A 15,321-nucleotide genomic window follows, 5' to 3' on the forward strand; every position below is an offset into this window, starting at 1 on the left:
TTGGACACAGTATTTGCAAGTGAGCGATCCTTTATTGCCTCCTTATTGATAACTGGAGAATTAAGGCTGCTTCAGTCTGCTCAGTTGTGTACAGTCAGCCTTTTTTATAGGGCATTACTTACAACTTTTAGTAAAGATTGTTTCTAGTCAAACCAGTAAATTATTTACATACAATACAAAGAGGCCCAAGACAATATCTGTTTAATCATGTTCCATTGGTAATGTCAATCTTTAGGGGTAGACGGATGGAATGTCCATTCAGACAATGGTCAATTAATCATGTCTTTATTAGTGTTAGCAAGGACATTCAGCTGTGTCCTGTCATAGTGAAACATCCTCTTTGTCTGCACTGTCTATTTCATGTATATGGTAGTCATGATGTGGAGATGCTGGCGTTGGACTGGGGTGAACACGGTAAGAAGTCTCACAACACCAGATTAAAGTCCAACAGGTTTATTTGGTAGCAAATACCAAATACACCTGTTGGACTTTAACCTGGTGTTGTGAGACTTCTTACTGTATTTCATGTATATACAGACAGCCAGTCTACAGTGAGGGTTCTGCTGCTGATGTGCTAATTTTTTTGGCCCCCTGCTGAGCTCAGTCTCCTCTCCCACACTAAGCTAGGAACCTGCAACCATTCTATTGAAGTGCCAATTCTGATCAGTTGGATTGAGGCTGTTGGCTTTAACTGTAGGATATAAACTTCGACCATCTTTTTTGACAAAACCAAGTAAGTACACTTCCTCTGCCTTGGGCTGGACTAATTTCTCCCCATCTCCTTCCCCTGGTGGAATGAGGTACATGTAGAGTTTGACTCATTTTAGGTGCAAATGAATCTTTTAAGCTGTTATTTTCAGTCTTATCTAAGCATACATTTAATTGTCCAACAATCTATCAGTCACTCTTACTATCAATGATGGAACTCAATCACACAGGAATATTGCAAGCCACGTGGCCCACTTTTAGCCTAATTAGCTGTTGGATTAATTAAATATGGTGTAAACAGAATAGTGTGGAAGACCTGTGGGATCTGGTTTATGCCTGATTGCACTAATCTGCTTGTGTAGTATATTTGAATCTCTGATGCCATCACAAGATTTGTGTCTAAGGCAACTCCGTGCTATATTGACCTGTAATGTATTAAGGATAACTTTTGTTTTTATCCAGCTTTTTCTGCAAGACATTAAATTTTGGGATTTTCAGATTCTGGAGTCAATCATTAGCTGATCCTGCACTGGAGGGAGTGAGGGGATTCAATCAGTTAGTCAAAATCATATTGGACTTGTATTTATTGGAATGAGACCCATTGGCCGAAGGAATAATGTTTGGTTATAATGGAGAAATTCCATACAAAGTTCCCATTAAAATTGCAGATAAGAAATCTAGCAATCCATAATTTATTTAGTGGTGATGGTGGGGTAGAAATTGCACTCCCAATGCAGTAAGTCCTTAAGCTGCCCAGTTTGGGTCTGATTTCTCCAATTTGGTGGTTTTGCATCATTGCTGCACATTTTTGTTGCATGCACATCATACCTGTCTTTGTACAGTGCCTGTCATCGTCAGCTCCCTTCATATACTTTTGACCCATGGTTAATGAGGCTATACTGTTTGGGACAGAAAATTATGCCAGCGTTTTGTTTTTGAGCAAGAAGTTTCATGTCAGTTTGATTTTGAATTGAGTTTCAGGAATGCCTTGGTGGGTGGAGTGAGACTAAGTTAATTAACATTAGCCAGAAATGCCCACTAAGTGCTGTAGTGTGCCTGCCGCAAAGAAACATCTGTCTAGTAACTACTGTAATTGATGTTTTAAAATGAGTGTCACCCAATTTGAATTTATACAGGATTTATTATTTTGCAAGTTCAGCTATGAATGCAGTCTGTTGCAAGTGTCAAGGTTTATAGCGTTTCAACTTGTACATTGCTTTTATTCGGGGTGTGAAATGTCTAACCTTCGCTGCAGCACTTGATGATGGGGAACCATGATCAATTTAAGTTGTTTAAAAGACACTTCTAAGAATGTAAACACTTTAAAACAAGGACTTAACTGTAGAAACATAAGATAGAAGCAGGGAAGTTGTTTCCGTTGGTGGGTGAAACTATAACTAGGGGGCATAGCCTTAAAATAAGGGGAGCAGATTTAAGACTGAGTCGAGGAATTTCACACAAAGGATTGTGAATGTGGAATTCCCTGCCCAGTGAAGTAGTTGAGGCTACCTCCAATGCTAAGGCGAGGATAAATTTTTGAATAGTAAAAGAATTAAAGGCTATGGTGAGTGGAGTCCACAAAAAGATTCACCATTACCTTTTATTGTGTGGCGGAGCAGGCTTGAGGGGCCAGATGACCAATTTGAACTCTGGGTTCAGTGATTTATAAACTGACCTCTTGATTAAACTTGCTTCCAGGTGCAGTATTAACTTGAGATTATTTGAATACTTCATAGAATGGTTATGACACAAGGCCATTTGGCCTATCATGCCTGTGGTGGTTCTCCGTAGGAGTAATTCACCTTAAGTTCAACAACTTATTCATTCTCAGATAATGTCTTTTTGAAAGCCTTGCTTGTAGCCTCCAGTGAGGCATTCCTAGGGTGCCCCAGAGGAGTATGAAATAAGTGAAGAGGGGGGCAGTTTTTAAAAAAGAAAAACACTGGCAGACAAGATAAAGGAATACCCCCAGGTATCAGGAAGGATAGGGGTCCAATTCTAACTCTGGGAACTCCTTAAATCTTCCTCAGTCCAGGAAAAACACGTTCATTATTAGTTTCCGATCACTCAGCCAATGTTGTATCAGTTTTGCTACTGTTCCTTTAATTCATGTTTAACTTGTTCAAGTCTGTGTGGCATTGCCTTTTGAAGTACTGTGTACACTGCATAAGAGCATTGCTGCTCTGACCTCATCAAAACTCAAGTTAGTCAAACACACATTGCCTTCAATTTTATGCTAGCTTTCCTTAATTAACCTGCATTTATCCAAGTGTCTATTCCTTTCTAAAAACTCAACCACCAAGGTTAAACTAGTTCCCGGGCTTAGCTTTTACACCTTGTCTGAGCAAGTGTGCAATGTTTGTAGTTGTCCAGTCCTCTGCTCCTATCCTTGAGTTAGGGAAGACTGAAAAAGTATGGTTAATGCCTCCACAATTTCCTCTTTTGGATGCATCTCATCCAGACCTGGCACTAACCTTTAAATACCGAGTCTTTCAAATATCTCAATTTTAAATCCTTGGGTCAAACACCCTTCACATCATGGAAAAAGGATAAATAATTGAGGTGTTTAATTCATTTAACACTAATCCTCAAATTAATTTGACTCCAGTACATTAAAATATTTTCATCCTTTTTAAATGTTATTTTGCTAGGGATCTGTTTAGAATATACGAAATTTATATCCACTAGATCTATGGCCTGACTAAGCTTGAATATTCCTGGTTTGTCTTTGCCCTTCCTGGACAATAGTACTTGATGTCTAGTCCTTCCCCCATCTTGTTCTGTTCAATGTACACACCCCTTTTTTGTTTCTTACATTCCAATTGTGAGCTCAAAGAAATTAATCTTAAATAAAATGAGCTTGTAAGTAACCTCTCAATCTGAAGTATAGACATCAGGATTCATGTGTCTGGATCATTAGTCTGGATATCTGGCCTATTCATCCAGTAACACAAACATCATACTGTATGATTAAAACGCTTATCCCTGTTTTTGCACTCTAAACCCCTCCACCCCCTCAACATTTGCCTGTTTAATCAAACTTTTGATTGGGCTTTTGATCACCTATCCTAATGTCTCCTCCTTTGGCTTGGAATCTTTTATTTTGCTTAATCCTGCATGAAGCACTTTGGGACAATTTTCCTAACTTAGACCTGTTATAAAAATGCAAGCCATTGTCTTTACACAACCTCAGCATGCTTACACATTAGCCAGGGGTAGTGATAAAGAAAAATGAAATGGCTGGAAATTCAAACAATGTATTTTTAAATAAAGTTGATACAATAACAATCTTTTTATACAATTGATGAGTGACAGCCAAGCAGTGAATTGCTCGTCAACCTCCAGAAGAAACAGTAACTCGTTTGCTTTGCCCCAACAACTATTCAATAGTGAATTTCAAGAGTGGCCTGCTGGTTCTGCCCATGATCAGAAGTTAATCAGCATTCTCAATGGAAAAGTGCACAAGCGAGGAGGTTTGGGGCAAACTTGGTGTGAGCTGAGAATTGGTGTGGTTGCCATGCGTACAATGTAGAGTGAGTAGTCTTGCCCTAGTGGAGAGTGTACACAACACTGAGCAGTGCCAAGATTGTCAGGTAGAACCACAGTTACTAAGGTTGGTGAGTTCAGGTACTGATCCATTAAATAGATAACATTAAAACATACCTACTTTTACTGAGCCTAGTTCAAGTGAGGGGATTGTTGCCAAATATTAAACTCTAATAGTTGGGAGTGAGTCACTCCGTTTAGTTATTTGAGGTAAAATTTGGCTAGGGAATGTGAATCAATAAGCAGATCGATTTGTTGAACAAATCAGAAGATTTAGATATTTTTTAATGGTTTCTTTTTTCATATTTGACAGAGGCTGTCAAAATACAAATTCACCCAGGGTGTAATTTTCCTTGGTTGATCAAGTCTAGTGTTGTGAAATAATTCAACACTGATATCCCACCCTCTTTACTCCCCACCTTCCTTTAAAATATTGGAAAGAGTAATAAGTTGTCAACCCTGTAAGTCAGGTCTACAGTGTGTTTAGCTATAGCTCAAACCATAATTGATTTAAAATGAGATTATAACCCAGTTTAATATTTTTAATCGCAGGGTTTAAATAAGTCTCCTTTGATACTCACTAATTTCAGATAAGCCTTCTGTTCACCCTCAAGTTTCTGGCTCCTGCTCTGTATTAGTTTAAATCCTCCTGGTAAATCTCAAAGACCACACTCAATTTCAGTCCAGATGAAGACAACTCCATACATATTTTAACCTTATTCCAGAAATAGATCTGGTGCCCCAGGAATGTGACCCCTTGATATTTTTCTTAAGGCACCTGGCAGAGGCAGTAAGCTGGAGTTTACATCCTTTGAGATCTTGTTTTCTTATTTGGTGTCTAATTGCTTAAATGTGCTCTGCTGAGATCCTGAACATATTTATTAGTCACAAGTAAGCTTACATTAACACTGCAATGAAGTTACTGTGAAAGTCCCCGAGCCACCACACTCTGGTGCTTGTTCAGGTATACTGAGGGAGAATTTAGCACAGCCAATCCACCTAACCAGCACATCTTTGGACTGTGGGAGGAAATCAGAGCACCCAGAGGAAACCCCCACACACAGAACATGCAAACTCCATAGTGACTCCAAGCCTGGAATTGAACCCGGGTCCCTGGTGCTGTGAGGCAGCAGTGCTACCTCTGAACAGGAGCAATTACAATCATATCAACCAAAAGGCTATTAATCTAGAATCTTTCCTCTGTCCACTCTTCCATTTTCACAACCTATCTTTTTCTCAGTATCCTAGCTCCAGTCTGCTGCAATGTTGCTGTTTCTGGCCTACTCACTGTTCATCTGGTCCTTACAGCAGTGGGTCCATTTGTGGCACTGGCACTGCAGGGCTGAATTGCAGCCTGTGATTCATAGTTAGTCTTTTTGCTGTTGCCTGGGAGAAGGCTGACGAGAGGTACTGCTTGCTGGCAGACCTGGTTATTTGAGATGTCACCATTCACCTGCTGCCTTTAATGAGGCATGCTACTGTGCACAAGTACTATAGCGTGGTGGTTGTTACTGGACCAATAATCCATACAACAAATTCACCCTACCAGGCCAGTTTGAGAATTTCACATTTTTAAATTTATTCTTTCATGGGATGTGTGGGGTTGCAGGCGAGTCCAGTTTCTATTGCCCATCCCTAATTACCATGGAGAAGGTGGTGATGAGCTCCCTCCTTGATTTTATATTATGGTACTGCACCAATTCAAATTACTGCAGATGCTGGAATCTGAAACAAAACAAAATGGAGGAAAATCTCAGCAGGTCCGACAGCCTCTGTAGAGAGAGAACAAAACTGTTTCAAGTCAGGGTGACACCATCATAAATGTTACCTGGTCTGGGCCTATGTGGCACTGCTGTCCCACACCAACATACTTGACTCTTAACAGGCAAATGAACAGGACAGTGGCTAGCACTGCTGCCTCACAGCTCCAAGGACCCAGGTTCAATTCCTGGGTGGGTTTCCTCCAGGTGCTCTGGTTTCCTCCACAGTCCGAAGATGTGCTGGTTAGGTGCATTGACCCAAACAGGCGCTGGAATGTGGCGACTAGGAGATTTTCACTAACTTCTTTGCAGTGCGAATGTAAGCCTTACTTGTGATTAATAAACTTTTTAAAAAGTGGCCTCCTAGTATATCATCTTTCAGGGAAACAAGGGTAATAAATACCAGCATTGCTCACAACACCCACATTCCAACAATAAAAAAAACACAACCCAGCAAAAATGCAGAATGCTCTATACGCGGTTTTAATGCACGAGGGATTAATACAAGTGAAACTTATTCTTTTTACATCTACTCTACAATCCTGTTGTCTCAGAAGCAGTTAGGGAATTGGTTTTTTGGTTGGGCTCTCTGTGAAACTCAGTGGTTAGCTGTTCCCTTGGACTCCAAAGATTGTTTATTCCCGAGACTTCAATGTAATCTAGGCTAAATGGCTGCCATGTTTCCTACAACATTGTATTTGATTAGCTGTAAAAGTAGGAAATTCTATAAATACATGTTCTGATTTTTTTTATTGGTATAACAGTACCTTTAAGCAGAGGATTAGCCTGTATTTATTGAATATATTTTGTAATGATCATCAAGGCTGGTAAATGATACCATTGAGCTGAATAATTATGCTGCCCTACACGTGTCAGGGAGCCACTGAATCATGCAGGGACAGCCAGAGTCAGAGGCTATTTATACACAATTCAGACCAAGCTGTGAATGCAAAATGCAGAAGTCACCACTGACTGAAGTCGGTGAAGTCCTTCAAATTAGTTTGCTCTCTCTGCAGTCTCCTGTTGTGAGCCTGTGTTAGAATGGTTGGTTTTCCTGGGTTTTAAGTGATTTCTCCCACTCTAATGCTAGAGAGAGGACTGCCCAGCTACGGACTGGGGCAATCAGGAATATCATATGACTAGTTCCGACCTGTAGCAATGAAGCAGAAAGCCCTTTCACAAAATCCCAAAAGACTTCATGGTCTTTTAATTACTTTGAAGTTATTGGTGTAGCAAAGGATCTAATTTGTGTGCTACAAACAGAATTGTGATTGTGACCAATCTGTTTATGTGATGGTGATTGAGGATGAAATATTGGCTGGGAACTGGGTTGAATTTATTTGCTCTTCCTTGAAATGGTGGCATCGAGCTCTTTTACATCCACTTGTGAAGGCAAACAGTGCCTTGGTGCAATATCTCATCTGAAAGACCACACCTCCCAGAAAGACTGCACCTCCTGCAGTGCAGGACTCGCTCAGAGCCATACTGGAGGGTCAACATAGACTGTGTTCAGATTAGGGAATGGAACTTGAACACAACTTAGAACAGAGTGTTACCGAGTGGGCCATGGCTGATACCATTGCACAGTCCTGGCCCTATGTTGCTAAAGGATGCAGACTCAGACTCTGTAGTTATCCAGTGATCAGAAATTATGGGAAACTTCAATTAGGAAGAGGTGACTCAATCCATCTACAGCCAAGAGCGTCCTTATGTCCAAGGTGTTAGTAGCCCAGGAATCACTTCAATGTGCAGCCATTTCACCTAGTCCATATCTTAGGGCTGGGAGAGGGAAGGTGAGGGACATCCCTAAACCCAGTGGAATTGTCATTTCTCAATTTCCACTGCCCTCACTTGGTCCTTCTCGGGGAAGATCACCAACTGTTTCTTAAAATTAATTTCCCCTCCCAGTCAACAATTTTAAGTTAAATCAAAGTATAAATTACAAATAACCATCAATGTGAATAATGAGTGGCTAATTATTGTTTCAATATTCTTGTTTCCACTGACCCACAGTCCCCCTCCACAGCAGGAAGAGTAAAAAAGCCTATTAAATGTGAAATTGCAGAGCTTGGAGGTGCAGAGGGATCCAGGTGTGAGTGCATGAGTCACAAAAGGCTGGTATACAGGTACAACAAGTAATTCAGAGCTATAATTTAAGGGGAATTGAATAGAAAAATAGGGACATTATGCTTCAGTTGTACAGGACAATGGCAAACCAATATTTGGAGTTTTGGTCACCCTTTTTAAGGAAGGTTAATGAGTTAAGTTTATTTAGTCACAAGTAGGCTTACATTAACATAATTGCTGTGAAAATCCCCTCGTCGCCACAGTCTGGTGCATGTTCGGGTACATGGAGGGAGTATTTAGCATTGCCAATGCACCTGACCAGCACATCTTTCAGATTGTGGGACAAAACTGGAGCACCCGGAGGAAACCCATGCAGGCACGGGGGTCTGTCAGTGCGGGAATCAGCACGTTCTCCAAGCTGGGAATTGTACCCAGGTCCCTAGTGGTGTGATGCAGCAGTGCTAACCACTGTGCCACCGAGCTGCCCATTAGAAGCAGCTCAGAAGATTACCTGGGTTGGGTAAGTTGCTTTATTAGGAAAGATTGGACAGGCTAGGCTTGTAACCTCTGGAGTTTAGAAGAGTTGCTTGATTAAAACATGATGTCTTGACAGGGTGAACATGGAGAGGATGTTTCCCCTTGAGGGAAAATCTAGAAAATAAGGGGTCAGCCATTTAAAACCAAAATGCGACAAAAAAGTTCTGAGGGTCGTGACTGTTTGGAACTCTTCTAGAAAAGGCAGTGGAAGGAAGTCTTTAGATTGATAGATTCTTGGTAAGCGGGGGGTGGGTAGACAGGATGCAGAATTAAGGTTACTATAAGATCGGTTGTGATCTTAATTGGTGGAACAGGCTCAAGGGGATGAATGGCCTACTCCAGCTCCTTTGTGTAGGCCTACAGCCATGACAGAGGGACACAGATTAGAGTCCCTCTCCCAGTTGTGTACCACAATAGGAGGCAGTGGCCTGTGTGCCCCAGGGCCAGTACTGATACTGACCTTGATTTCTCTGTCATTCATTGATCTGAACACACTGGAATAGAATAGAATGTGATTTATAACACATACAAACCGGACCAATTACAACCAGTGCACAGTACTTGGCACAAAGAAATTAACACAAGTGACTCAAACCAGACTTGCAGCAAAAGCAGCCAGCCCCACAAAAACCTCCTTCAAAAACAAAACCTCAGATCCATGGTTGGGATAGGATGGAGTTTAGAACCAACAAGGACAGAGGTTGTCAATATTTATGTAACAGATCTCTGAGTAACATCAACTTGCTCACACAGTAATGTCCTTGGGTGTTTCACAGAAGAATGATCAAATAAAAAAACCTGACACCCAGCCACGTAAACAGATATTAGGACAGATGACCAAAAGATGTAGAAAATTTAAGGAAAATTGTAAAGGAGGGGAAAAAAATGTTAGAGGGAGAGAGCTTTTGGGAGTTCAGATATACCCGGGGATTTTAGGACTGAAGGTTAGGGAGGGGAAATGCCACAGAGGGATATAAAAAAAAGAATTTTAAAATCAAGACATTGCTGATCCAATGAGCACTGGATGGTGGCCAGGAAATAGAGGCAGTTTTAAGTAATTTATACTTATGGGTATTAGAAATAAGGTAAAGTGGGTTTACAATGTTAAAGCAAATACAAGGGTGTAACCTAGTGCCAGGAGGAGTCGGACACAAAACAGGGAACTGCATAAAGCAGAATGTCCAAAAGAAAGTTCCAGAAACCAGGGGATGGTGCAAGACGGACTTGAGTCAAAAGGAGAAAAAAAAAAAGGAATTTGAACAAAGTCCTGCAGGAGGAATTGAAGTAAAATGCGATGAAAAGGGCTCGGAATTGAGGAGACCGTTGCAGGAACCAGATTTAAAATTGGCCACATGAGAAGCCAGATGTTTAAGCTGGTCAAAACGTTGGTGACACCTTACTACAGCCTGTGAAACAGTAGTGTTCAGTTGGTATGGTTGGGTACCTGAGAGATTGTGGGGAAACTCGAATGCAAGTCACGATCCAGAGCAGAGGAAGGCCAAAAGAAGAGGTTGAAAACCTGGAGGTGGATTCTTGGCGAAGATATAGCGAGAAAGTGTAGTTTGGGAGAAGATTCCAAGGCATGTTCTTGAAGAGTGGAGATTGGAAACCCTTGGGTGGAAGTCAGAGTTCCAGTGAGACCAGCTGGGTCAGTGTGAAAAGCATGTGGAGGATTTGATGAGAAAACCATAGTTGTTTTGGATGGCATCTGTCACTTGGTTTCAGAGTGTGGTGTATCTGACCACCATTTGGCTTTGATTTACATAACATTTAAGCATGTTTTGTAACTTGTGTTATCCTTACAAATCTGTACATACCTTTAAAGGGGTGGAGGAGCCTTGCATTTTAGTAAATCCTTTCTTGTTTAATAAATGTTCCGTTTTCATTAAAAGTTCATTAGCAGTCCTGTGCCTCTCTTCATCCACATCGCTCAACAAAAAATAAAAGTTAGGATGTATTGAGCTGGGATCACTCTGCGACCCGACCTGTCTAATGGTAACATCAGCTGGGAATGTAACAGTGATGCAAGGAGTGACAGTGGAACAGATACCAGCATTTCCATCCCGGATTCAAATCCAGATCAGACCAAAGGACTAAACTGTCTTGGATAACATGGGTTTGGGTTCATAGCCAATGTCTGCAATTCAGAATGAATTCAATCGCAGAAGAGTTGGACCAATATCACATCAGTACAATAGATGCTACTGAGACCAAGAGGCTGGGTGCAGGTAGTGCAATCACACCCTGACTCAACACTACGCCTTTGAGGATTTGAATTTTGGAATTATAAATAAAAACAGAAACTGCTGGGACAAACTCAGCAGGTCTGGCGGCATCTGTGGAGAGAGAAAGAGTTAATGTTTCAAGTCTGTACGCCTTTTCAGAAGGGAGCTCTGATGAAGTCATAGATTTGAAAAATTAACTCTTTCTCTCCACAGATGCTACCAGATCCTTTATCCAGAATTCTGTTTTTATTTCAGATTTTCAGCAAGTGCAGTATTTTGCTTTTATTCTGGAATTATAAAGCTGGGATCAGGAAGAGCAACTGTGAAGTTATTGGAATGGCGAAATGACCCAACTGATTGACCAGTCCTAAAGAGAAGGAAACTTGCTATCCTCCCCAGCCTGGGTTTATATGCAATTCCAACCTCACCAACATGGTGGACTCTGGTTTAGCTAAGTCACTGTGAGATCAGAATTGATAACATGGGTAACTGAAGGATGGACAGTAAATTTCAGTCATCCACATCCTGAGAATGTATATAAATAAAGGCAATCCCTGGAAAGACGGAGAATGAGGGGAGATCTAATAGAGGTGTACAAGATATGAAGGGGATAGATAGGGTGAACGGTGGGAAGCTTTTTCCCAGATCAGAAGTGACGTTCACGAGGGGTCACAGGCTCAAGGTGAGAGGGGTGAAGTATAACTCAGATATCAGAGGGATGTTTTTTACACAGAGGGTGGTGGGGGCCTGGAATGCGCTGCCAAGTAGGGTGGCGGAGGCAGGCACGCTGACATCGTTTAAGACTTACCTGGATAGTCACATGAGCAGCCTGGGAATGATACAAATGATTGGTCTAGTTGGACCAAGGAGCGGCACAGGCTTGGAGGGCCGAAGGGCCTGTTTCCTGTGCTGTACTGTTCTTTGGTCAATTTTCTGCTCAAACTGAATCATTGTAGCACTTTGATTTGATTTTCATACTTCGTCAAGTCTGAGTGTTGGCGTTTATAGATAGCCTGCAGCCTTTTTACAAAGGGCCCCCTCTTGTAAAAGTGGCAAGGAAGAGATTTTCAGCAGGACCAGGCATGTCGCTGAGTCACCTGATGAGAGCTTAGCACGTACAGCTTACCTCTACCCTCAGAGACTGGGGGTGGAGGAACTATCCAAGGTGCCCATTGGTGATCTGCTGCACTCCATGGCAGACAGTTTTGCTGTGGCACTGGAAGGTGACCAGTGGCTGTGAAATTCCATCCCAGCAAGGAGCAACTTTGGGAACGGAGAGAAAAGCCAGGAACATCACAGCTGCTTGCCAGTGTTGTCCTTTGGCCATTTGCCAGCTCAGCTCCTGCCTTCAGCTTCTAAAACTCATTAATGCAACATTTAGAGAGAGCCACAGCAACATTTCCTGCATCTCGGTGCCTCGTTAATATTTCAATGTTTCACAGCCAGTAGAAACTTACTGGCACTAATAGGGGTTTGTTAAAATTCTGCTCTAGAAATTGTCAATGCAAAGACATTCATTGGCCCCGGTACTTTTCCTGTGTGTAAAAGGGGGAGTATAATCGATTCATAATTTTCACATCCAGCATCACAAACCTCACACAAATTCAGTAGATCTCAGTCTGCAGAGTGGGATCATCTCTTCCACACAGCTCTTGCCTCGGGAGGGGAGGGTTCGGTTCCTGTGAAATCAGACCCCAGTGAGGAGAATATTGCAGACTATTTTGTCGAAAAGACTGGTGTCTCCAACATTCTTAGCAAACAATATCATTCACAGGCTTTGTGTGGGTGCCAAAATATTCAGAAAAACACCAAGATCCCTCTTTAAAATTCAGTGATTTCTTTTTAAACCTGAGTGAAACAGCTGCCTCGCACTCTATACCAGACACAGCTCCATAAATAGGTAAATTATTTCCTACACCCATGAACAAATCAACACCTCTCCACCTACACACAACAGCTTCTGAACATCAAAAACAGCCAGCACGTTCTTTTTCCCCCAAACAGATTCTCCCCCCTCCCTGATGGATCTCGCCCTTTCCCTCCATCACCTCAATTCTACTTCTGAGGTTCCTGTCTCCACACACAAACACAGGAGGGAAAAATGAACCGGGACACAACTCCTGGTGGAAGGAACTCCATTACCAATTCTATACCCAGGCACTGATTGAAGTCATTGGGCCAATTGGCAAATTATTATTTTGACAGGAAACCAGAGATTTACAGAATGGAGGGAGAGTGTCCCCTTGCAGCCAGAGTAAACGGCCAAAAAAACACAGGTCATCGACAGAGAACATGACAAGGAACTGCAGCTCCCTCAGTCCAAGAAAAACATTTCACTTTGTAGAATCTTTCATCTCAAGATATATAATTTGTATCAACAGTGTTTGCGATTGGAGAAATTACGAGGCATGTTGACAGCACAATGCCAAACACAGGCTCAGTGACAATGGATTGTTGGGTCTTTCCTGATGGTCCTAGGACTCCACAACTGGTGACCAGAGGCGTTAGGGCCCCTCCGTCAGTCTTCAATGGTTTTCCAGTGCTTTGGTCAGAAGTTCGTTCAATCTGTTGACCATAGGTCGGGGATCATCATTCAGCCCTGCAGCGATCATCGCGTTATCATAAATCTGAAAGCAACAGTGCGGGATTAGAGTTAGACCAAAGCCCAAACAATCACTCTAGTTTAATCCTCCCCACCCTCACCCACCCGGCCGCAACAACCAGCAGTTTTCAAATGCAATAAGATTGTGTGGCCCTGGGAGAAGCGCTTGTGACTGATCTCCTCTGAAGAAGCCACACTGAGGTTAGCACACCACCTACAGAAGGAGCATAAAGAAATACAAACAGCCGGGTGCCTAAGAACAGAGGAATAAACTGAAAAGGCAGTGCAATGATATCGGAACAATATAATGATCTGCCCAAAGGCAGGTCCTTCTTGTGGTCCCACACTCCCCTTTCTAGATGCTGCCATTTCCAAGTTCAATGAGCAATGTGACAAGGAAATACACACAAGGTCACTTCCTGCTGTCTTCCTCATGTGTGCTTAAAGGAAACACAAGTCCTCATCCCAATGGATCCTCCTCCGCCTGTAAGCAGCGGTTGTCCCTTGAAGTTGTAGCTGTTCTGCCATTAGCACTGAAAATTCACTGGCTCTGCTGTTATCCATGGCTTGTAACCCTGAGCACGGGACACTTATTCAGGCCCAGGTCAACCCTCAAAAGGAAGGGGCAATAACCTTGAGATCTCAAATGACCTTGATACCCTAACAGGAACAAGGACATCAGCCTGATCCACACAGTTATAAATCAGAATTTACAATCAGCTCATGATCCAAAACCAGACAGGCAAAAAGAGATAAAACACAGGCCAATTTGGGAAAAGTACAGGAAAAATCACTGTCTAGGTGATTGAAACCAGTTATTGGAATGTTAACCTGGAAAGAGAGCTGGATTGGTCTTTAACAATGATTGCAGGATTTTAGACGAAAGTGTGGGACTAAACACAACTGCTCTTTTATAAAGCCAGCACACGCATAATAGGCCAAATGGTCTCCTGTGCTGTAAAGGTTTGATGACCATAGTCTAGGAGATCACTCTGTCCCTTGGACTTCCTGCAGTACCTATTTTCTGTAAGAAGTGATATCCTACACTGAAAAAATTTCATTCAAAGACATGGGCGTCGCTGGCAAAGCTGCCAATTATCACCCATCTCTAACTGTCCTGGTGGTGAAGAAATGGCAACTGACATTGTTCCAAGACAAGATGGTGTGAAACTTGAAGGGGAACATGCAGATGATGGTGGTGATGTGCATCTCTGCTGTCCTTGTCCTGATAGGCATTAGAAGTAGTGGATTTGGAAGGTACCAAGTGAGGAATGCAGCGTTTAGAAGGAGGTGGTCATTCGGCCCTTCAGGTCTGTTCTGCCATTCAATACAAGAGGTCACATGACACTAGGTCATAGTGCAACAGGTCTATTTGAAATCACAAGCTTTCGGAGCACTGCTCCTTCGTCAGGTGAAGTGGAGTGAGGTGCGCAGGCACAGAATATACAGGCAGAATGACGATGGTCCGACACTCTCAGGTAATCAAAAGTGTCAATGGATAAATACAGACAGTGTAGTGCAGTTTAGGCTGGCTGAATAACAAGTCTTTACAGGTAATCACGAGTACTAATAGATAAATACAAGCAGTTAAGTATAATCAGTGTGTGTAAAGTGTCGACAGACTGTAGGACAAGTGAAGGGATGATCCAAGAACTGAATTTAAGGCAGGGAGGTGATTACAAACAATCAAAGAGTAAGTTGGTGCTAAACACGATGCAGAGATCTCATCACCCGGAATCAAGGTGTGCATGGTGTCAAAACAGGACAGTCAGGGAGAATTTTCCCCCACAGAACAGTATGGTGGGGTTACATGTAGCGTGACATGAACCCAAGATCCAGGTTAAGCCCGTCCTCATGAGTGTGGAACCTGGCTATC

The 15,321-nt window shown here is 42.3% G+C and overlaps 1 protein-coding gene across 1 annotated transcript in view; it reads right to left on the reverse strand.

The window, feature by feature from the left end:
* Positions 1-9,119: 9,119 nt before the first annotated feature.
* trap1 (TNF receptor-associated protein 1) overlaps positions 9,120-15,321 on the reverse strand; it is a 36,639-nt gene continuing 30,437 nt past the window's right edge. Inside the window, exon 18 of the mRNA XM_078240508.1 lies at positions 9,120-13,470. Within this exon, the coding sequence (XP_078096634.1) occupies positions 13,369-13,470 (102 nt within the window). The 3' untranslated portion in view covers positions 9,120-13,368. The remainder of the gene's footprint in view (positions 13,471-15,321) is intronic.

This window comes from Mustelus asterias, chromosome 23, assembly GCF_964213995.1.
Source record: "Mustelus asterias chromosome 23, sMusAst1.hap1.1, whole genome shotgun sequence".
In the NCBI taxonomy this organism is placed as follows: Eukaryota; Metazoa; Chordata; class Chondrichthyes; order Carcharhiniformes; family Triakidae; genus Mustelus; species Mustelus asterias.